The following is a 23,307-nucleotide window of genomic DNA, read 5'->3' as shown; positions in this document are numbered from 1 at the left end:
ATGGCAGGGAAAGGTAAGAAACACGTTTTCTTTGAGGTTCTTCTACCAGAAGCAGAGTCTTGAAGTACCTTGATTATGTGATTATCCTTCCTTGTGTGGTTCTAAATTTTTCAGATCTATCATTCTGATATCCTTTTAAGATAAAGGTATAGGCAACCAAATAGATATCAGTATTAACTGAGTCCATTCCAAATATGGAGGCCCCTTTTAAGGAGAAATAGAAGTCCTTTGAGCATGGACATCTTAGTTCTGAAAACAATGAACAGTTTGGACAAAACTTGCACTACGGAGGAGGTCTTAGTTTCTGGATATTAGGGGAAGAAGACTGGCTCCATTCACACTCCTACTCTGAGTCCTTCATTCTGAGGAGCTGGTTTTAGATGGACTTCAAAGGAAATAAGATTTACAAACTGTAAATCTGTCTTTTCAAGAAAAAATCTGATAGAGGAGATGCCTTTTTTTTTCTTGTATGAAGGTAAGTAGATAGCTCACAGGGTGGTTAGTGATGTTCAAGAGTTGAATGGAGGAATCTAGGGGGACATGGAGACTCAGATAAGTAAAACGTGGCTTTTGTGGAAAATACATATTGAGATAAGATAAAGGTGCAGCAGGTTTGTGGGCTTATTTCACAGTATTTTAGAAGAGTTTCTTAGATGCCAGACATGTTTCTAGGTACTGATACGTACTTGAAAATAAAAATGACTGTTGTCATAAGTGCTTGTTCCTGACAAAAATGCACAAACATTATGAATATTTAAAATAGTATTTTCCATTAAGAAGATAATTTTATTCTGGTGCAAGTAACAGAGTATTGTAATTGGGATGCTTAGAACTTCCATCCTGGGTGCATTTTAAATGAGAAGACAACCCAAACTGAGCTTAAATCACATGAGGGGAGTAGTAGTCTGACAGATATGTCTTCCAGTAGTCTAGTAGTCATATTTTATTTAGTGAAATGCTCCACACCTATGTATGTTAGAGGCTGGGTTTACAGAAGGAAATAGGTAGAGTTTCCTAACCCCAGTCCCTTCACTTCATGATATTGTGGGTAATTGTTGAAGGATAAATATTGGAGAACAAAGTGGAACTTTGTATGCCTGTTAGGATTCTTTTGTAGCAGTAGTTGCTGAGAGATGCTGTGGCCCGAACAAGGATGATGGTGTTGGAAGGGTGTTGGAAATGCAATGGGCAACGTGGAGATTTACCATGTAGGATGATCCAGTGGTGCTTGCTGATGATTAAATACGGTGCAGGAAGAAAAGGGAAGAATCCAGGATGACTTGATTCTAGGTTGAGCAACTGGTTGGGCAGGATGTTATGTTCTGAGATATGGGTAGCACAAGAAGAGAAGTAGTCATGATTTCTGCCTCAGGCATGACAGGTTTGACATATCTGTGAGGCAAATATGTGGGGATATCAAGTATGGAGTTGGATATTCTAGTCTGGAGCTTACAAGGAATGTAAGGTATGTAAATTTGTGTTTGTTTCAGGATACGTTTACATTCTCAGTGGTCAACAAGTAGACCACCTGGAAAGATGCATTATTCAAGGTCTTTTCAGGAGCAGTATTCTCTTTCTTCTCCTAAGTTTCAAGTTTTCCTCACTATTGGATAATTTTCTTCAGCTAAAGACATGATAATTCTGTTCTAAAAAACAAACACACACACAGACATGCACGCACACACACACACTCACACACACACAGTTGACTTCGCTTTCCATTTTAGCCAGTGCCCTATTTACTTGCCATCCTTTGCTTCCAAATTCCTCAAAAAAGTTAGCCATGTTAACAGACTTCAATTCCCCTCTTATCTACTCTAACTCAGTCAAGTAAGGCTTTGCCTGTCTCTATTCTAGCAAAATTGCTTTTATCAAGGTATCCAATCCTCTTGTGCAATTCTAAACACAAGGCCAATTGTGTTTTCAAATTCTTTGACTCATCAGTAGCATTTTACATGGTAATAATCCCCTTGTTAATAAACTATAGTCTATATACTGAGATAGTACATTACTTGGGAATGTTTCTATCTTAATAGTTTCCACTGTCAGTTTCCCTTGCGAATGTCTCAATGTGCCCCAACTCCTCTCCCATCCATTCTTAATGTTGGGATTCAGTTCCAGGTTCTCTGGTTCTCTTTTCTCTGAACGTTTACTATCTGGGTGATCTCAAACAGTTTCATGGCTTTAAATATGATCTATTTTCTATATGTATTACCATATTCACTTGAATTTCTGATATCTCAAACTCACCATGTTCAAAATTGAAGTCTTGAGCTCCTCCTTTCATGCTTTTCCCATCTCAATTGGGAGCAGCTCCTGTCAGTTGTTTATGCCAAAATTAAGGGTGTCATCTTCGACTCCCTGTTGTCTCACTTCCTATATCTAACCTGTCAAAAATACCATTGACACATTTAAAAAATATATCCACAATCCTATTACTTCCCACTACATACACTGCTACCTTGATTCTGAGTCAATGTTCTCCCTTCCCTGGATTCCTGCAATAGTTTCCTGGTACTTTCCCCCAATTCTACCCTTTCCTCTTTGTGCTATTGTCCATCATAGATGCCAGGGAAAAGTTTAAAAGTGTAAGTCTAATATATCTCTTCTCTGCTGAAAACAATGTCTGATTCTGAGAGAAATGAGGAACTTTTGCAAAGTCCACAAAGGCCTATGGGACCCTGTGTGATCTGGCCCCGCTGTTCTGACCCGATTCTCTTGCTCATTTGCTTCATCCTACCTGTGCTGGCTGCCTCCTGATATTTGAATACCAGGGTTTTTATGTCTTAGGGCATTTTCTCTGGCTATTCCATTTTCTTAGACTGTTCCTTTCTCCTGGGTGACTCCTATATTCCAAATCTATTATGGTCTTCTCAAGTCCTGTCATCCCTCCTTATTGTTGTAGCCATTATTGTGGGAACCATTTGAGTGTAGGTGTAGGTTGATAGCACCTTACTCAGCTGCATCCCACCCCAGAGTTTCTCTGCTTTATTGCATGGGCACCTCAGGGATCTCATTCAGTTATTCTGGTGCATGTATGGACCTGAAAATGCAAGGAAATCTACACTCCTTGGGTCATCCTTGACCCATGGGGTGTGGAAGCCAGTGGATAAAAGTTCCCCTCTTCTCTGTCTAGAGTGGACAATTCTTTGGTTCCTTCTCTATGGTTCTTCATGTGGAATTGGATTATCCATCTCAGTAAGGCAACTTTGGATCCATATTCTCTCTCCTGTTCCAATCCTTCATCCTATTCTTGTTCACTGTATAATTGTTCTGTATATGCCACTGGCATGAAATTTTAGTTTCTGACATTTAAGGAAGTGAAGTTAAGTATTTCCTCACCTCATTCAATTTTTCTCAAATTTATTTTCCGATGAGGTCTATAATGAGCTTTTTATTTCAAATTTCAACTTCTCCTGCTCTCTATCATGAAATGCCTATCATAATTGCCCTGTTCCTTGGTTTTTAAATCACAACAATGAAACTGTGTGTAATATGTAATTTAATCATGATGTCCTTTTATTATCCTTCCCCAACCTGTAGCAAACTTATTCTACTAAGGGATCCATCTATTTTGTTCATGAATTTTTCCTTAGCCCATTCAGTGAAAATATTTAAATAGTTGTCATTAAATTTAATTGATATATTTTCTGAATGACATGGATATAAAATTTGAAAATATCATGCTTGAGAACTGTCAAAATGCAATACTTACAGTTAGGGCAGAAGCTGGAGCTGGGAAATGGAAATATGGTGGTACACAAGAGAAAAATGAGTTTTAAGTAGGAGAGTGGTCAATTCAGAAAAAAGTTGCTCAGAGGTCCAGTTGCATGAAGCCAGGTAAGTGATAAGGGCACCATCATCATGGAGGTCATTGATTGTCACAGTAAAAGGAATTTTTGGTTTGTAATGGGAATAAAATCCAGACTGATACGTTTCAAAACCAATTGTCCTTGAGAGAGTTGTAGACATTTGTAGACATTGTAGACATTTCTACATGCTTTGCTATAAAGAAAAGCAGAGGTTTGACTGAAAGGAGGAGGATTTAATGTCATGGTAGATTTAATCAACAAATAATTTTTTAAAAAGTAACAGTTCTACAGAAGAGAAATATAAATGACAAAGCTCTGCACACTAAGAAATTATACAAAATGATTTTATACATAATTACACTTAACTTCCCTATACCCCTCAGATAAAGGTAGTTCAGTGCTATTTCCCATTAACAGAGAAGGAAACAAACTAGTACATAAGTTATTTGTGCAAGGTCTGCCACTAGAATATGTGGCAGTCATGATTTCAGCCAGTAACTTTAGATTCTAAACATTTTCTAAATCTTATAGAAGGAAGTTAGTTTTCAGTCTGGTTATGCTGGATGCAGGTTGCATATAGGGCATCTAGATGGAAACAAAAAGCCTAGTTACTTAGGACATTGGAATCAGTAGAAAGAAGGACTAAATATGGCTGTCTGACACTATTAGCTATAATATCTTTGAGCAATTACATTTCCCAATAGTTTTTTTTTTAAAAAGAGACCAAGTTTTTATTTTCAGTATTTACTTTGTTTTGTAACTAGTAAGTGTTTGAAGAGCGTTATCTCATTTAATTCTCATAAGAACCTCTTTAAGTGGATCCTATATTTTATATTTTGTATAAATATATATTTTATAATTTTATAATAACAATCTTGATAAAAACTGGGTAACTCCAGTGTTTAAGGATCTGAAAAAAGAAAAATGACCAGAACAAGATAAAAAGGTGAAAAATTATTAACAAGAAGGACATTTGGAAGTCAGAAGTCAGTCTTGCTAAAGATGAGAGAGAATTGTCCTGTGACGAAAAGAAGGAACTGGAAGACAGATGGAGGGAGAGTAACATGCACAGGGAGTTTAACATGAATTTCAATGGAGAACCAAAAAAGGACCTTTCATTTTCTCAATATGCTTGCAGCATAGCTGTATTTACGGAGACCTATGAGTATTGAGAAGATGTGAAAGATATACTGTAGAGCAGTGGTCTTAAACAGAAATTTCTACAATGATGGAAATATTCTTGGTAGTCACTAGTCACATGTGGCTATTGAGCACATGAAAAGTGTTTTTGCATAAATGTGAAATTAATTTATTAAATATAAATTTAAGTTTACATAGTGACATATGGCTAGTAGCAACCATATCAAATAGTTTTAGGGAAAATATGCAGATTGTGTGATTAATTTGGGCATTAGAAACCGAAGGGTTTGACTTATACATGGACTCAACTGAGATTTCAGGAGAGAAAATTGGCTCTTGCATTTGGGAATTTAGCTCAACTGAAAGGTAGAATGGTACCAATGTATGTGCTAAAGAAATGAATTGACTTAAACATATTTTCACTTCTTTTTTCAAGGTATTCATGGCATCACCAAGAACACAGAAAACACTACTTATACTCCATTCCTTTATGAAAGTTGTCTTGGGATATCAATTCTATGGATATTTAATATTCTATCGACTCAATGAGATTCAAATTTCTTTGAGGGTAGAAAATATGGATTATGCTTCTCCATGTCTATGAAGGCTGCTAGGTTATTTTATTTGAAGTCTAGCAGTGGAAACAAGAGGTAATCTTTGCAGGTGGAATATAATAGGTTGAACTCTAATCATATATATTATAGAAAGTATATATAGAAGGTGAAGAAGCCCTGTAAAAATTGACAAGGAGATTTTCTGGGAGCCATGCTTCCCTCTAATATCACCTCAACACATCCAGCTACCTTTTTGTTGGTAGGAATTCCTGGTTTGGAACACCTGCATGTCTGGATCTCCATCCCCTTCTGCTTTGCTTATACTCTGGCCCTGCTGGGAAACTGTACCCTTCTCTTCATTATCCGGGCTGATGCAGCCCTCCATGAGCCCATGTATCTCTTTCTGGCCATGTTGGCAACCATTGACTTGGTTCTTTCTTCTACAGCGCTGCCCAAAATGCTTGCCATATTCTGGTTCAGGAATCGGGAGATCAGCTTCTTTGCCTGTCTGGTCCAGATGTTCTTCCTTCACTCCTTCTCCATCATGGAGTCAGCAGTGCTGCTGGCCATGGCCTTTGACCGCTACGTGGCCATCTGCAAGCCACTGCACTATACCACCGTCCTGACTGGGTCCCTCATCACCAAGATTGGCATGGCTGCTGTGGTCCGGGCTGTGACACTAATGACTCCACTCCCCTTCCTGCTGAGACACTTCCACTACTGCCGAGGCCCAGTGATTGCCCATTGCTACTGTGAACACATGGCTGTGGTGAGGCTGGCATGTGGGGACACCAGCTTCAACAATATCTATGGCATTGCTGTGGCCATGTTTATTGTGGTGTTGGACCTGCTCTTTGTTATCCTGTCTTATGTCTTCATCCTTCAGGCAGTTCTCCAGCTTGCCTCTCAGGAGTCCCGCTACAAGGCATTTGGGACATGCGTGTCTCACATAGGTGCCATCCTGTCCACCTACACTCCGGTAGTCATCTCTTCAGTTATGCACCGTGTAGCCCGCCGTGCTGCCCCTCACGTCCACATACTCCTTGCTATTTTCTATCTCCTTTTCCCACCCATGATCAATCCTATCATCTATGGAGTCAAGACCAAGCAGATTCGTGATTATATGCTCAGTCTATTCCAGAGAAAGAACATGTAGATGGATAGTTCTCTTTTTTTAGCCCCTGGGTCAAGTAATGAGAATGCTGGATTGGGGTTGAGAGGAAAAATCTAAATAGGAAAATTGCTGAATGTCTTTGACAATTCTCTAGTATGACAAGGAAAATGAGGTTTCATTCCTCACAGATCTATGAGTCAGGTCAAACCAGGAGTGCACCTATAGTCTGGTCTGATAGTAGAGGTTTGACCTTCCCATTGTCATAGACTCATCACATGGCTAAGGAAGACAGACCTCTCAAAGTGATATTGTAATCTAGGTGAAAGACAGTAGGAATATTGGCTGAGATTGGCCCAAACAGCTGAGTCACCCAAACAGGTGACTTCTTTATCCAGGTATGAGTGAGGAAATGAACCACAAACTTTGTGACCCCAAAACCATTATTCCTTTTAGTACTAAAATTACCCCTATGTCTTTTCTGACAAGTACCCTCCACCCTTTGCCACTCTTTTTATAGCCTACTATTTCCCAATTTTATTTCTACAGTTAGCTCCATTTATAAGTAGATATATTTCTTCCATTAAGTCAATTCCTTTTTTACTTCCTTCCTGATAGACATGGCCAATTCTTTTAGTGAACACTTATCAAAAGAGTCTTCTGATGTTCCTTTTTATCAATTTATATTATCCTGTATCTAGCTTTTCACATGCATGTCCTTTGCTTCCAAAATACTTAGTAATATTTATTAAATGAATGGATAGAAGAGCTGAATACCATCTTTGAACTATGGACCATGAAAACAGAAATAACACCATTCCCTCTTGAAGCTGAGACTTCTGAAAATAAGAAAATAGAATACAGTCACACACTGCATAATGAAGTTTTGGTCAGTGATGGGTCACCTATATGATGGTGATTGCATAATATTATAGTACCATATATATACTGTATTTTTTTAAACTTTTAAGTTACATGTACAGGTTTGTTATCTAGGTAAACCCATGTTGTGGGGGTTTTGTTGTACAGATTATTTCATCACCCAAGTATTAAGCCTAGTATCCATTAGCTATTTTTCTGTTTAAATACACAAATACTTATTGTATTACAATTGCCTACAATATTGGGTTTGTAGCCTAGGAACAACAGGCTATACCATATAGCTTAGGTATATAGTAGGCGATACCATCTAGTTTGTGTAAATACACTCTATGATGTTCACAGGTTGATAAAATCACCTAAGGACACATTTCTCAGAATGTATCCCCATCATTAAGCAATGCATGACTAGTTACACATGATTGTAGTTGTGGTAGACCGTATTATTGTCCACCGATATTTAGTCTCCTGTCCTATCAGGGGTAGGATATTTCCTTCACTCCACCAATTTTAAACTTTGCCGTGTAACTTGATTTGGCCAATGAAATTTGAGTAGCCCTGAAATGCACTTCAAGAATCAGAAAGTGTATAAAAAAATAACAGATGCTGGTGAGGTTGTGGAGAAAAGGAAACACTTATATACTGCTTGTAGGAGTGTAAATTATTTCACCCATTATGGAAAGCAGTGGGCAATTCCTCAAAGACCTAAAAACAGAAATACCATTTGACCAAGTGATCCTTTACCAGGTATGTACCCAAAGGAACCTAAGTTGTTCTACCATAAAGATAACATGTATGTGTATGTTCACTGCAGCACTATTCACAATAGCAAAGACACAGAATCAACCTAAATGCATATCAACAGTTGACTGGATAAAGAAAATGTGATACATATGCATCATGGAATACTATGCAGCCGTCAAAAAGAATGAGATCATGTCCTTTGCAGAAACATGGATGGAGCTAGAGGCAATTATTCTTTGCATACTAAAAGGGGAATAGAAAAATAAAATACCACATGTTCTCACTTATAAGTGGGAACTAAATAATGAGAACACATGGACACAAAGAGGAACAACAGACACTGGGGCCTATTTAAGGTAGGAGGGAGAGGATCAGGAAAAATAGCTATCAGGTACTATGGCTAGTACCTGGGTGATCAAAGAACTTGTACAACAAACTCCCGTGACACAAGTTTATATAACACACCTGCACATGTACCTCTAACCTAAAATAAAAGTTAAAAAGGACACTATGATATTGGTGCAAAGATTGAATGGAAAGGAACAGAAAGACAAGAAGTTGCCTGGTCCATATAGACATGTGTTATTGCAGATGTGTGTGATACATATGCACCATGGAATATATGCAGCCATCAAAAAGAATAAGATTGTGTCCTTTGTGGGAACATGGATGGAGCTAGAGGCCATTGCTTTGCATTGCTTTGCAAATTTTTGCAAACTTTTAAATTGCTTTGCAAATAAAAAGTTTGCATTAACTTTCCTCCTTTCTTTCCCCTCAGCTGCAAAACCCAGCAAAGTTCCAGTTAGAGGTTGTGACAAAGCCAAAGTCCACCCACAATGAATAAGAAGTGTAAATGAGAAATAAACTGTGTTTGAGCTGCTAATAAAACCTTAAACTGTAAAACATGGTTAGAAGGCTTGGTTTATCTTTCATTCTTTCCCTCTGCCAGAAGAATAAGCATATCACAGCCTAGACTCATGATGAAGATCCATGGAGCAGATGTGAATCTGACTCACTGCCTGTAGCATAGTCATAACTGACCCACGGCGTTCATATAATATGAACAAGGATGATTTTGTTGTTTTTGTAGTGAACCACTGAAATTTGGGAGTCATTTGTTTCACAGCCTTACTCAAGGAACACCAATTGCTGGAGTTGTGAGTTCTAACTTGCGTTTCAACTCATGACAGCTCAAGACTGAATATTTAAAGAAAAATAAAGAAAATCCAGTCTTCTTACAACATATCATAAAATTATTAATTTCACTTATCTCTGCTTTTGTCTTTCAAACTCTCATAATGAACACTTCTTCCGTCAGTTCTATAAAAAGAAGCTCCCATACATACCTTTACGTGATCTACTCATACTGTAGGGCCAACCCTACAGGGTCTATGGGTTTTTCTCATGTGTGGAGACAAGGGATCATAGAAATAAAGACACAAGACAAAGAGATAGAAGAAAAGACAGCTGGGCCCCGGGGGACCACTACCACCAAGACGCGGAGACCAGTAGTGGCCCCGAATGCCTGACTGCAGTGTTACTTATTGGATACAAGTCAAAAGGGGCAGGGTAAGGAGTGTAAGTCATCTCCAGTGATTGATAAGGTCACGTGAGTCACGTGTCCACCAGACAGGGGGCCCTTCCCTGTTTGGCAGCCAAGGCAGAGAGAGAGAGGACAGCTTACGCCATTATTTCTTCTATGCATTTCAAAGACTTTTAGCACTTTCACTAATTCTGCTACTGCTATCTAGAAAGCAGAGCCAGGTGTACAGGGTGGAACATGAAAGTGAAACAGGAGTGTGACCACTGAAGCACAGCATCACAGGGAGATGGTTTGGCCTCCCGATGGCTGTAGGGGGACCTGACTGATGTCAGGCCTTCCACAAGAGGTGTGGAACAGAGTCCTCTCCAACTCCCCCAGGGAAAGGGAGACTCCCTTTCCAGGTCTGCTAAGTAATGATGCCTTCCCTAGGCACTGATGCTACTGCTAGACCAAGGTTAGCTAAGTAGGGGTTGCCTTGCCAGGCACTGGCATTACCACTAGACCAAGGAACCCTCTACTGGCCCTGTCCAGGCGTGATAGAGGGCTCACACTTGTCTTCTGGTCACTTCTCCCCGTGCCCCTTCAGCTTATATCTCTGTATGGCCTGGTTTTTCCTAGGTTATAATTGTAGAGCAAGGATTATTACAATAATGGAATAAAGAATAATGCTACAAACTGATGATCAATAATATTTATATATCATCGTATCTATAATCGATTTCTAGTATAACTATTCCTATTTTATATATTTTCTTTATTATACTGGAAGAGCTTGTGCCCTCGGTCTCTTGCCTTGGCACCTGGGTGGCTTGCTGCCCACATTATATTGTGTTTTTTTAATTTTGTGAACCTTTTGTTTTGACAGTGATATGAATCCCTTCAAGTTCAAGAAAGTAATCAAAGTTTGATAGGCTCTGAAAAAGCATCCCACAGCCCATGCTGCTGTGCTAATGCTTACTTTACAGACACATATGGTGGATGATAGTTTAAGTGGGTCTCTTGACAGTTCTCAGGTATCTCACTCCTCCAGACATTGAAATAAGCTTTTCCAGGTATTGAACAGCAAGAAAATGGTATAAATTAAGGACCTCTGATTCTCCGATGGAAACTTTTCAAACTGTCGTTTGGTGTTCCTCAGTTGACACAGAACATTCTGTATATTAGATTACTGTTGAATAACACTCACTCTCCCAGAGTATACTTCCCCATACATTAACTATTGGCTTTGTCATGTGCACTACTTCCATGGGTGAGTGGGAGGAGTAATTAGTAGGTTTGGTGAAAGCAGAAGCTTAAAGTTTGCTTGTCTAGTGGGGCTTGCCATCTTCTTACTCTGCCACACCATGAGAATGTGACTGGTTAGCTCCCTGGTCCAAGGATGATAAGAGAAAAGTAGAGCAGAGCTGCCAGACCAACTCACAGTTTGAAGCAGAACCTCACAGCCAAGCCTGGCTTGGATTAGCCGATCCACAGCCAACCTGCAGTTACATAAACAAACCTAGCTAAGATCAGCAGTCATCTCAGCCAATATTCAGATGTATGAGAAATATAGTTTTATTGTTGTATATCACTGAAATTTCATCTTTTTTTCCCACTAAAATAACCGACTTATACATTCTGGAAACTAATTATTTGTCTATTATTTAATACAGTGGATATAGTATAATGTATTAAATGAGTATTTCCAGGCTGCAAGATCTGATCTGCCCATGCTTGGCGCAGTAATTATTTTATCCTTCAAGGGATACTCATACCTTCTCGTAGGCAGTGATTTTGTCCCACATAGAAGTTTAATAGTATATGAACTCCATAGCCACATAAGAAACAACAGTATAAACTTGACTTTAGTCACAAAGTTATTTTCTGTCTTATAGTGACACCAGGTGCTTAGATAGAGCATAGCACTAATGAGAACAATATTTCTCATGGTATTTCTAGAGTTGAAGAAATATCATTGTTCCCTCTGACCAAACTCCTAGCTGGAATAGCCTCAACAATGGAGAGAGGAGAGTTCCCACAATGAACTGCCGTAAACTGTCCCAAGATAGGGCTGATTGGGATTCCAAAGAAAAACACTAAAATCACGGTGACAGTCCAAAGAATTTATTAGGAAAACCTAAAGGGTGTTGTGGCGGTCCTTGTGATGGACAGTGAGAAAAGAGATACTCTACCTAGGTATTTCAGCAAGGAGGGGTCAGATTATGGGGCTTATATGAAGGTTCAAGGATTTTGGCTCTGGGCTGGGGCTAGTTTCTGTGTGTTTAGCAACATGTTTGATCTTCAGTGTTTTGAACAACAACCTTAACATCTTTATCAGTGTCTGGAAATGTTAAAGATCCCAGCTTTGGTTAAACCTGTAAAGGAAAACATGTAGCTGACTGGGTCACAGAGTGAATTATCTGGAAAGCCTGATAATTGTCAGTATTTGCCTGTACACTTCTTCTACATGGATCCCTGACTGATCCAGACAGCCATTTTAGCTAGGATACCATGAGTGTGCTGATAGCTTGGAAATGGTCAAACTACAGAGTCAGAATACAGATTTAACAAAACAAGGCAGGCAAACTTCAGTCTACTTTTTAGCAAAAGCCTTAGAAATAAAATTAATTGAATTTCAGGTTTTGCTTAGGATGCTTCTGCGTTTCTATTGTCCCCTACTTCAAAAAATATGGCTACCTGTGTCTTATCCTCATAACTGGTGATTCAATTGGTCAAGAGTATAACCTGAGCTTTGAAATTTTTCAAAGATGCCCAGAGGATTCTGAAGTACAAGCAAGTTTTAGAAACAATAACCACCTAGTGCTTTTTACTACAAAAGGTATAGGTTTGTACATTATGGACAATTCTTTTATCAAACTCCAACTTCAGAGAATGAAACATGAAAAGATTTTGTGAGAAGTTTGATGGACTACCACTTGCAGTTTTATTCTATTTTATTTTTGATATTTATAAGGATTAAAAGCTGAGAATAGCTTTTAATCTCATAAGCAATTTTCTACCTTTTTCTGACTAATTCAATTACTTCTAATCAAAAGAACATTACAATGAACTTTCTGTAATTTTTGTAATATATTCAAGAATCCATACCAAGGGATGTAAGCAGGTTATGAAAGCTAAATGTATTAAGCCCTTATGATGGTGAGGTTAATTTCCTCCTTCTGGACTTAGCTGGGACCAGTTTTCATAAAGAACCCAGTTTCTCACAGCTACCAAGTAGCTTTAATTCTTTTAGATAAGCTGAAAGAAGCCAAGGGAGTTGAAGATATGGCCAAGAGCCAGCCTCCCTGCCAGGGCAGTATCTGGGTGGTAGAGGTGGGATATCTTCTCTATTGTTGCATCAACAATCCTGTCAGACCATGAACAGGAGACATTCACTTTACCTATTCTTTTCTCTGGGTCATTGGCTGTAGGATTCAAGACTTGTGGAGTTGGCAGTAGGTACAATGGAAGAGAGGCCTGGGTGCTATCACAAAGGTGCAAGTAGGGAAATGGATAAAGAAATCATTCTGTCTTCTGTCTCTTAATGCAAAATGCATCCATCTCCTAGAGTAGTGGTTCTTAAATTTTAGTAGGCATCAGAATCACAAATTTCCAGGCTCTACCCCAGAGTTTCTCTAGGGAATACAGCCTGAGAATTTGCATTTCTAACAAGTTCCCAGGTGATGCCAGCATTGCTGGTTCTGGAATAACCAATGTCATAAAGAACATGGTCTAGTAATCCTGGAATCTGATCAACCTAATTCATAGGTGGAGGAGGTGGAAGAGAACAAAAAGATAAGGAGGTTGGAATGACAGGGAAAAGAATAAGAATATCTGTAATATGACTCTTTGACCTTCCTTACTCCCTAAATGCAGCATTGGTATTATTTGTTTCTAATGATCTAAATGATTTACAAATTCTGTCTTGGCTGGTGGCTTTTGACTACATGTTTTGGATGGTCTTTGGGAACTGTAACTATAATCCTGGAGCTTCCCCTACTTAAAAACAATTCTATATAACTAGTGCCATTAAATTATCATCAGTCTCTATGAGGCACTAAGATGAAGCAGGATGAACTCATTTATCTATGTGTTTGATCTGTTTGTTAGATGACAAATTTAAAGCACTAAAAACCACTTGGTAATCTGGGTTAGCAAAGTGGAATGAATCTTCTAGAACCCTTAGTTCCTCTATTTCAATTTTCTAGGCTTGGCCTAAGAATGATCAAGTCTATGAACATTTTCCTGGATATATACCTCCCCTCCTAGGAATGAATTGTTTTGGGCCCAGATAATATATACTTTTGATAATTTCACTTATTTGTACCTTGATTTTCCCTTGGAGCCCTAGCTTGCTTTTCTCTTTCTCTGAAGCAGAATTGTTCTTCACAGGATCCATAATCATGCCAACTTCTCTGAACTGACTATATTGTACTGGATTCCCTGAAGTAGGTTCAAACTACAGGGCTGGTATCAGATACGTTTTTCTATTCAGACTTGCATTTAAATCTTTAATCCCTCTTGAGTTGATTCTTGTATATGGTATAAGGAAGGGGTCCAGCAGCAATAATCTGCATATGGCTAGCCAGTTATCCCAGCACCATTTATTGAATATTGGTCCTTTCCCTATTGCTTGTTATTGCTGACTTTATTGAAGATCATGTATCTCCACTTTTGTAGGTTACATATGAGAGATTATATAGTATTTGTCTTTCTGTGCCTGGCTTATAACATAATGCCATTCAGATTCATCCATACTGTTGCAAGTGATGGGATTTTAAGAATAGTATCGCATTGTGTATACATACCACCTTATCCACTCATCTGTTGATGGCCATTTAGGTTGATTCCATATCTTGGGTATAGTGAGTAATGCTGCAATGAACATGTGAATACAGACCTATTTTCAACATGGGGTTTTCATTTCCTGTGGATATCCATCAATAAGAAGGTTTAGTGATGGATATCTCATATGATATCCATATGAGAGTCATACTTTTAATTTAAGGAACTTCCATGCTTTTCCCCATAATGACTGCACTAATCTACATTCCCACCAACAGTGTGCAAATGTTTCTTTTTCTCTGCATCCTCATCAGCACTTGTTTTTTTTGTTCAGGACTGCTTTGGCTATTCACAACTTTTGTGGTTCCATATAAAATTTAGGATTTTCCCCCTCTATTCATGAGGAAAACATCACTGGAATTTTAATAGGGATTGCATTGAATTTGTAGATTGATTTACTTAGGATGGGCACTTAAAAATATTCTTCTAATCCATAAACTTGGGATATCTTCTTACTTGTTTGTATTTTCAACTCCTTTCAGTGTTTTATAGTTTTCAGTGTACAGGTCTTTAACTCCGTGGTTAAATGTATTTCTACATTTTATTTTTTGTAGCTATCGAGAATGGAATTGTCGTCTTATTTTCAGATATTTCATTGTTAGTGTATAGAAACACTTGATTTTTATGTGTTGATTTTATCTATGACTTTTCTAAATTTATTAGTTCCAACAGTTTTTTGTGTGTGGAATATTTAGTTTTCTGTATGCAAGATTATTTCATCTGTAAACAGGGACAGTTTAACTTCTTTCTGATTTGGAGGTCTTATTTTTTCTCTTGCCTAATTGCTCTAAGACTTCAGCACCATGTTGAACACAATTGGTGACAGTGGGAACCCTCGTCTTGTTTCTGATTTTAGAGGAAAATCTTTCAACTTTTCATTTTGAGTGTGTTGTTAGCTGTGAGCTTATCATATACAGTCTTTGTTGTGTTAAGGTACAATTTTTTTTTTTTTTTTTTTTTTTAATATAGGATCTCACTCTGTCACCAGGCTGGAGTGCAGTGGTATGATCATGGCTCACTGCAGCCTCAAAATTCCAGAGCCCAAATGACCCTCCCACCTTCAGCCTCCCAAGTAGTTGTTACTACAGGCCCACACCACCACGCCCAGCTATTTTTTGTATTTTTAGTAGAGATGAGGTTTCACCATGTTGCCCAGGCTAGTCTCCGACTGCGGGCTCAAGTGATCCACCCTCTTTGTCCTCTCAAAGTTCTGGGATTACAGCCATGAACCACTGTACCTGGCTGAGGTACAACATTCCATACTTAATTTGATAGTTTTTTTTTTAAGTAATTAAAGGATGTTGAATTTTGTCAATTTTTTTCTGCATTTAATAAGATAATCATAAGATTTGTCCTTTATACTGTTACCATTGTGTATCACATTTATAAACTTGCATTTACTTACCCATCCTCACATCATTGGGGTAAATCCCACTCGATCATGGTTAAATGATTCTTTAATGTGCTGTTGAATTTTGTGCTAGTATTTTGTTAAGGATTTTTGCATCTATAGTCATCAGAAATAAATTGGTCTATAGTTTTCATTTCTTATATCTTGTCTGGCTTTGGTATCAGGGAAATGCTGACCTTGTAAAATGAGTTTGGAAGTATTTCTTGTTTGATTTTTTTGAAGTGTCACAAGGACTGGTATTATTTCCTTAAATGGTAGAATTACACAATGAAGCCATCAGCTCGAGTTTTTCTTGGGTGGAAGATTTTAAATTATTGATTCATTTCATTACTTATTCATCTGCTCATATTTTAAATTTCATCATGATTTAGTTTTTGATTATGTTTAGATTTTGTATATGTTTATATGTTTAGATTCCTAAACTTATAACCTAAGTTATCCAATTTGTTGGCATATAATTATTCATAGTGGTCTCTAGTGATCCTTCATATTTATATGTATCAGTTACAATGTTTTCCATTTCTGATTTTGAGCATTCTTTCTTAGGTTTGTATAGATTTCTTGGCCTTTCTAAAGGTTTATATTGTTTGTCTTTAACAACCCAGTTTAATTTATATTTTCTATCATTTTTCTAGTCTCATTTCTGCTCATGCCTTTTTTTTTTTCCTGTACTAATTTGGGGCTTAGTTTCTTTTTCTATTTTCTTGAGGTGTAACAATTAGGCCATTTGTTTGGGATCTTTTTTTGATGCTGGCACTTATTGTTGTAACAATAAGGCACTTATTCCTTCTTAGATTGCGTCTGCTGCATCCCATACGTTTTGGTGTGTTTGCTTCCATTTTATCTCAATCTTTAATTTCCCCTCTAATTTATTTGACCCTTTGATTTTTCAGGAAAATATTTAAGTTTCCATATGTTGGTAAGTTTTCAAAAATTCTTCCAGTTATTGCTTTTTAGTTTCATACTATTGTGGTCTAAAAAGATACTTGATATGATTTTGATTTTTTAAAATTTGTTAAGCCTTGTTTTGTGGATTAACATGATCCATCCTCGAGAATGTTTTTTGTGTACTTGAGAATATGTATGCTGCTATTCTTGGATTAAATGTTCTGCATATGGTTATCAGGTTCATTTGGTCTAGAGTTCTCTCTAGATTATTTGCACATTGCTGAAAGTGGGGGTATTGACGTCCCCTAGTAATTGTATTATACATTCTTTGTATTAATATTACCTTTATATATTCAGGTGGCCTGATGTTGGCTACACAGATATACTTACAATTGTTATATCTTCTTGATGAATTGACCCCTTTACCAACATATATTATCATTTTACAGTTTTTGACTTAAATTCTGTTTTACCTAAGTATTACCCCTGCTCTATTTTTGGTTCCCATTTGCGTGGAATATATTTTACCATCTTTACCGTTGGTGTGTGTGTTTTCACAGGTGAAGTGAGTCTCATAGGCAGCATACAGTTGAGTCTTTTTTAATCTATTAAGCCACTCTGTCTTTTGATTAGGCAATTTAATTCATTTACATCCAAGGTAATTATTGATAAGTAAGGCCTTAGTATTGCCATTTTGCTAATTGTTTCGTATTTTTTTTTAGAGCCTTCGTTTCTATCTTGTTATCTTCCTTTGAAAATTTCTGTAGTGGTATGTTTTGATTCTTTAATTTTTATCTTGTGTATTTACTATAGGTTTTTGCTTTGACATTTACAGGAAGCCTACAGACAACATTGTAATAGGCTATTTTAAGCTGATAAATTTGATTAAACATTTCTACGCTTTACTCAACCTCACCCACATTTTATGTTTCTGATGTCACAATTTACACCTTTTATATTGTCTGTCCCTTAATGATTAGTGTAGCTATTTTCAGTTTTGTCTTTTAACCTTCATACTAAAGATGGAAGTAACTTACATATTACTATATATCACCATTAGAGTATCAGAGTATTCTGAATCTTGGCATATACTTAAAAACAAACAAACAAACAAAAAAAAAACTGTGAGTTTTATACTGTCAGCTATTTTCATGTTACAAATTAGCTCCCTTTTCTTTCAGCTTCAATTTTTCCTTTAGTATTTATTGTAAAACAGGTCAGGTGTTGATGCATTCCCTCATCTCCTGGCTGTCTGGGAAAGTCTGTCTCTCTTCATTTCCAAAGGACAACTCACTGGGTAAATGCTGCTTCATTAGCTTTTTTCCCCTTCAGTCCTTTGAGTATGTTGTCTGGCCTATAATGTGTCTGTTGAGAAATCCACTATCAGACTTATAGAACTCCCTGATAGGTGACTTTTCTCTTTCTGTTTTTTCCTCGTCTTTGATTATGGTATGCCTCAATGTCTTGTTTAGATTGAGTCTTATTTCTAAAACCTTTTACCTTCTTGTACCTGGATATTTATATATTTTCCCAGATTGGAAAGTTTTTACCTATTTTTTAAATTAAGCTTTCTGTCCTTTTCTCCTCTTGTTCTGCCTAAACTTCTATAATTCAAGAATTCGCTCTCTTGATATTATCCCATAAATTCCATAGGCTTCTTACTTTTTTCTCCTTTGTTTTCTTTTTTCTTTTTTTTCAGATAAAAAGTTGAGTTTATTAGGGAAATATGAGAGGCATAGACACTCCCAAGTGACAGAAAGAAAAGTCTAAAAATGTCCCTTCAAGCCAAGTGGGGGCCTGGCCTTGACCTCCCCAAATCAACAAGAAACTGGTGGGTCTGCAACAACATTCTCTGGCAGGCACATTGCCAGGGCATGAGTGTCTTGGCCAGGACTGCCCCCCACTTCCCACCAAAGGTGGTGAGGAGATAAAGACTGTTCACAGAAGCAGTGTAAAGGCAATGAGAACTTTAAGGAAAGTTTGAGAGAGAGAGAAAGAAAGATAGAGGCGGGGAGGACCTTCACAAAGAGTCCCAGGGTTTTGGCTGTGAATGTCTCAAATACCTTGACAAGTAGATCTATAAAATGTTACTGAAAAGGTAAAATGCCTAATGTCGTTTCCAACAGTTCCTCTGGACTTCTCCCCACATAACACACCACAGCCCAGATGGCAGAGCCCAAAGGCCACACTTTTGAAAAAAGAAAAACAAGAATAAGCCCTGTTGCTCTTTAAGGAGAAAGGAAGGAGCTGAAGGCTACTGGGGCCTTTCCCATGTGGCCTGTGTTGTATAAAGCAACTTCCCAGCAGCAGCAGCAGGTCACTGTTCTAGGTGAGTGTCTCACCTTTTGTCACCCGTGCTTCAATGTACTCTATTCTCCGTTCAAGGGCTGTCAATTTCTCGTTTAGTGTTGCAAGTCTTGAACGACAAGACATATTGAACGAGTTGAGAAAGTCCGCGATTTTCTTGATGTTGCTGGTGATTATCTCAATGTACTCCCGGTTAGGCCAGTCCTGGTGAATCTCCTGCGGCACTGGATCCTCCTGTCCCGCCATGGCGGCCACCTGAGGAAGAGCGACTGCTCTCCTTTGTTTTCAAATTTTCCTCTGCTTGATCAATTCTGCTGTTGATTCTATTTGATGTTTTTTCATTTCTGTTGTATTGCTTAGCTCCAGAATTTAAAAAATTTCATCTGTTATATTTGTCTTCCTAGTTTTTTTTTGAATTATTTCTCTGTATTTTCTTGAGTCTAAGATTTTTAAAAACAATTATTTTGAATTTTTTATCAAGTAGTTGATAGATCTCCATTTTTGGGGGTCGGCTACTAGGAAGTCATGTTCTTTTCATGGTGATGGCTTAGCATTTCAAGTTTCTTACTGTGTTACATTGTCTTTTCATTTGGTGGACTAGTCATCTCTTCCAGACTTTTTGGACTGGTTTTGGTGGGGAAAGACTTTCCCCTAAAAAGAGGGGTGAAAGCATTGGCTGGGTGGGGTTCAGTGGTTTTGGCACTGGAGATGGCACATCGGTATAGTCTCCATGAAGCTCTGTCTGCTGAGATCATGGTAACTAAAATTGCAGGGATCCTCAGCGGCCAACCCTGGGGATGTCTGAAGAAGCAATGAGGGCTGTTGGGGTCTATTGTGGCAATGACTGCTAGAGTCCTTCAAATCCTTTTCTCCCCTCAGGGAAGTTGTTGCTGAGGGGATCCCTCTTGGCATTGGGTCCAACTTGCAGGCCTGCTTGAGTTGACAGTGGCACCCATGTCTGATGAGTAGTGCTCATGGAGGCTTGAAGTAAGGCATGCATAGAATGACTATGGCTTTGAGCCTGGCGTGGTAATGGCACCAGGACCTGGGGTTCAGACACTCATACTGTTAAATTTGTAATGGTATGTGAAGTGTGGGTGCTTATGAAGCAGTCATGGATGGGAGCACAGTTGTACATAAAGCTACAATGGATCTGGGGTTTAGCTCTCTATGGGCACATGCTGAGATGTTAGCTCTGGGTGCAAATTGCTCTGGTGTCTGAGGCATGGGCCTACATTGTGCAGCCTTGGATCTAGGATGGGAGCACAGGCTAGCTACCTTAGTGGCAGCTGAGCTGGTGTCTCAAGTGTTGGCATGCACAGAGAGACTTTGGCTTCAGGGTCTGGGTGTGAATTAGCTTGCTATGGTGATGGATCTGGTGTCAGAGGAATGGGTAGGCACAATGCAGCCACAGAGCCAGGATCTGGAATGTGGACACTTGTGGAGTGGCCATGGCTTGGAACATGCCGTATTGGGAGAGGTGGCAGCTCTAGTCCTGGAGAGGCACAACAGCAGCTGCTTTTTGGTGTGTGTGCAGCTGTGTCTCCCTCTCTGGGATTCTCCAGTATGAATGGTCATTGATTGCCTAAGTTGAAGAAGATGCTGGTTTCTTTTTCAGAGCAGACCACACTGGGAACCACAGTGGTACCTGCCCCATGGCTGATACAATCACGCCTGTCTTCTTTGTTTGTAGCCACCTCAGGTATGCCCTTCTCACCAGTGATCCTTTGTGTGGATATTCTCTATTTTTGCTCCACCATGTTGCTGCAGATTCTTAAATTGGCTCTTGAGGCCCCCCAGGGCTATTTTGATTTGTGGATAGCTCTCTATTTGTGTGGGTAGGTATATGTTGGGAAAGAAGGCTAGCATCTCCTACTGTGCCAGTTATCTTCTACTCTGCCATTGTGATGGCATCCAGTATTATTTTAAGATGTCAATATTTACTATAATCCAGGAATTCTATTACAATTTATTCTAGTTGTAAACTTAAAGTGATTTTGAAAAACTATACATCTCTTCATGCACTTAATGAGTTCATGGCAAATGTTGGAGGATCTCTCTAAAGAACATGTTCAGCCTCTGGTGTTTGATCTGAAACTTTCAGAATGGGAAAGATTTAGATGATCCTATTATCAGTCTAGAAATACTTTTAAAAACTCATCACTCCCACTTTAGGATTTTAGTGTTTTCAGTTTCGGTCCTTCTTGAGGTTAAGCAGTAACCAAGGATCTATATTGTATGCAAAACAGTGAAAATATTTGAAAGGAAGCACTAACCATGGAAAGGAATAACTGGTACCAGTCACTGCAAAAACATGCCAAATTGTAAGACCATCAATGCTAGGAGGATCAACTAATGAGCAAAATAACCAGCTAACATCATAATGTCAGGATCAAATTCACACATAACAATAGTAACCTTAAATGTAAATGGGATAAATGCTCCAACTAAAAGACAAAGCCTGGCAAATTGGATAAAGAGTAAAGAGCCATCAGTGTGCTGTATTCAGGAGACCCATCTCATGTGCAGAGACACGCATAGGCTCAAAATAAAGGGATGGAGGAAGATTTACCAAGCAAATGGAAAGCAAAAAAAGGCAGGGGTTGCAATCCTAGTCTCTGATAAAACAGACTTTAAACCAACAAAGATCAAAAGAGACAAAGAAGGCCATTACATAATGGTAAAGGGATCAATTCAACAGGAAGAGCTAACTATCTTAAATATATATGCACGCAATACAGGAGCACCCAGATTCATAAAGCAAGTCCTTAGAGACTACAAAGAGACTTAGACTCCCACACAATAATAATGGGAGATTTCAACACCCCACTGTCAACATTCGACAGATCCAATGAGACAAAGTTAACAAGGATATCCAGGAATTGAACTCAGCTCTGCACCAAGAAGACATAACAGACATCTACAGAACTCTCCACCCCAAATCAACAGAGTATACATTCTTCTCAGCACCACTTTGCACTTATTCCAAAATTGACCACATAATTGGAAGTAAAGCACTCCTCAGCAAATGTAAAAGAACAGAAATTATAACAAACTGTCTCTCAGACCACAGTGCAATCAAACTAAAACTCAGGATTAAAAAACTCACTCAAAACTGCTTAACTACATGGAAACTGAACAACCTGCTCCTGAATGACTACTGGGTCCATAATGAAATGAAGGCAGAATTAAAGATGTTCTCTGAAACCAATGAGAACAAAGACACAACATACCAGAATCTCTGGAACACATTTAAACCAGTGTGTAGAGGGAAATTTATAGCACTAAATGCCCATAAGAGAAAGCAGGAAAGATCTAAAATTGACATCCTAACATCACAATTAAAAGAACTAGAGAAGCAAGAGCAAACACATTCAAAAGCTAGCAGAAGGCAAGAAATAACTAAGATCAGAGCAGAACTGAAGGAGATAGAGACACAAAAATCCCGTCAAAAAATCAATAAATTCAGGAGCTGGTTTTTTGAAAAGATCAACAAAATTGATAGACCACTAGCAAGACTAATAAGAAAAGAGAGAAGAATCAAATAGTTGGAATAATAAATGATAATAAAGGGGATATCACCACCAACCCCGCAGAAATACAAACTACCATCAGAGAATACTATAGACACCTCTATGGAAATAAACTAGAAAATGGAGAAATTCCTGGACACATATACCCTCCCCCAAGACTAAACCAGGAAGAAGTTGAATCCCCGAATAGACCAATAACTGGCTCTGAAATTGAGGTAATTAATAGCTTATCAACCAAAAAAAGTCCAGGACCAGACGAATTCACAGCTGAATTCTACCAGAGGTACAAGGAGGAGCTGGTACCATTCCTTCTGAAACTATTCTAATCAACAGAAAAAGAGGAAATCCTCCCTAATTCTTTTTATAAGGCCAGCATCATCCTGATACCAAAGCCTGGCAGAGACACAACAACAAAAAAAGAGACTTTCAGACCAATATCCCTGATGAACATCGATGCAAAAATCCTCAATAAAATACTGGCAAACTGAATCCAGGAGCACATCAAAAAGCTTATCCACCAAGATCAAGTTGCTTCATCCCTGGGATGCAAGGCTGGTTCGA

General features: G+C 38.4%; 1 protein-coding gene and 1 pseudogene across 1 annotated transcript; one reads left to right on the top strand and one right to left on the bottom strand.

Moving 5' to 3' along the window:
- LOC105468666 (olfactory receptor 52K1) lies at positions 1-6,758 on the top strand. Its single transcript, XM_011718859.2, has 2 exons — positions 1-13; positions 5,770-6,758. The coding sequence occupies exons 1-2, from the start codon at positions 1-3 to the stop codon at positions 6,660-6,662; spliced, it is 906 nt and encodes a 301-aa protein (XP_011717161.2). The 3' UTR covers positions 6,663-6,758.
- Positions 6,759-18,569: 11,811 nt separating this feature from the next.
- Positions 18,570-19,478, bottom strand: LOC105468665 (protein BRICK1 pseudogene; annotated as a pseudogene).
- Between the last annotated feature and the right edge of the window lie 3,829 nt (positions 19,479-23,307).

The sequence above is a fragment of the Macaca nemestrina genome, chromosome 12, assembly GCF_043159975.1.
Source record: "Macaca nemestrina isolate mMacNem1 chromosome 12, mMacNem.hap1, whole genome shotgun sequence".
Classification (NCBI taxonomy): domain Eukaryota; kingdom Metazoa; phylum Chordata; class Mammalia; order Primates; family Cercopithecidae; genus Macaca; species Macaca nemestrina.
The sequence above is the reverse complement of the archived record's forward strand: the minus strand, read 5'-3'. Positions and strand labels throughout refer to the sequence as shown.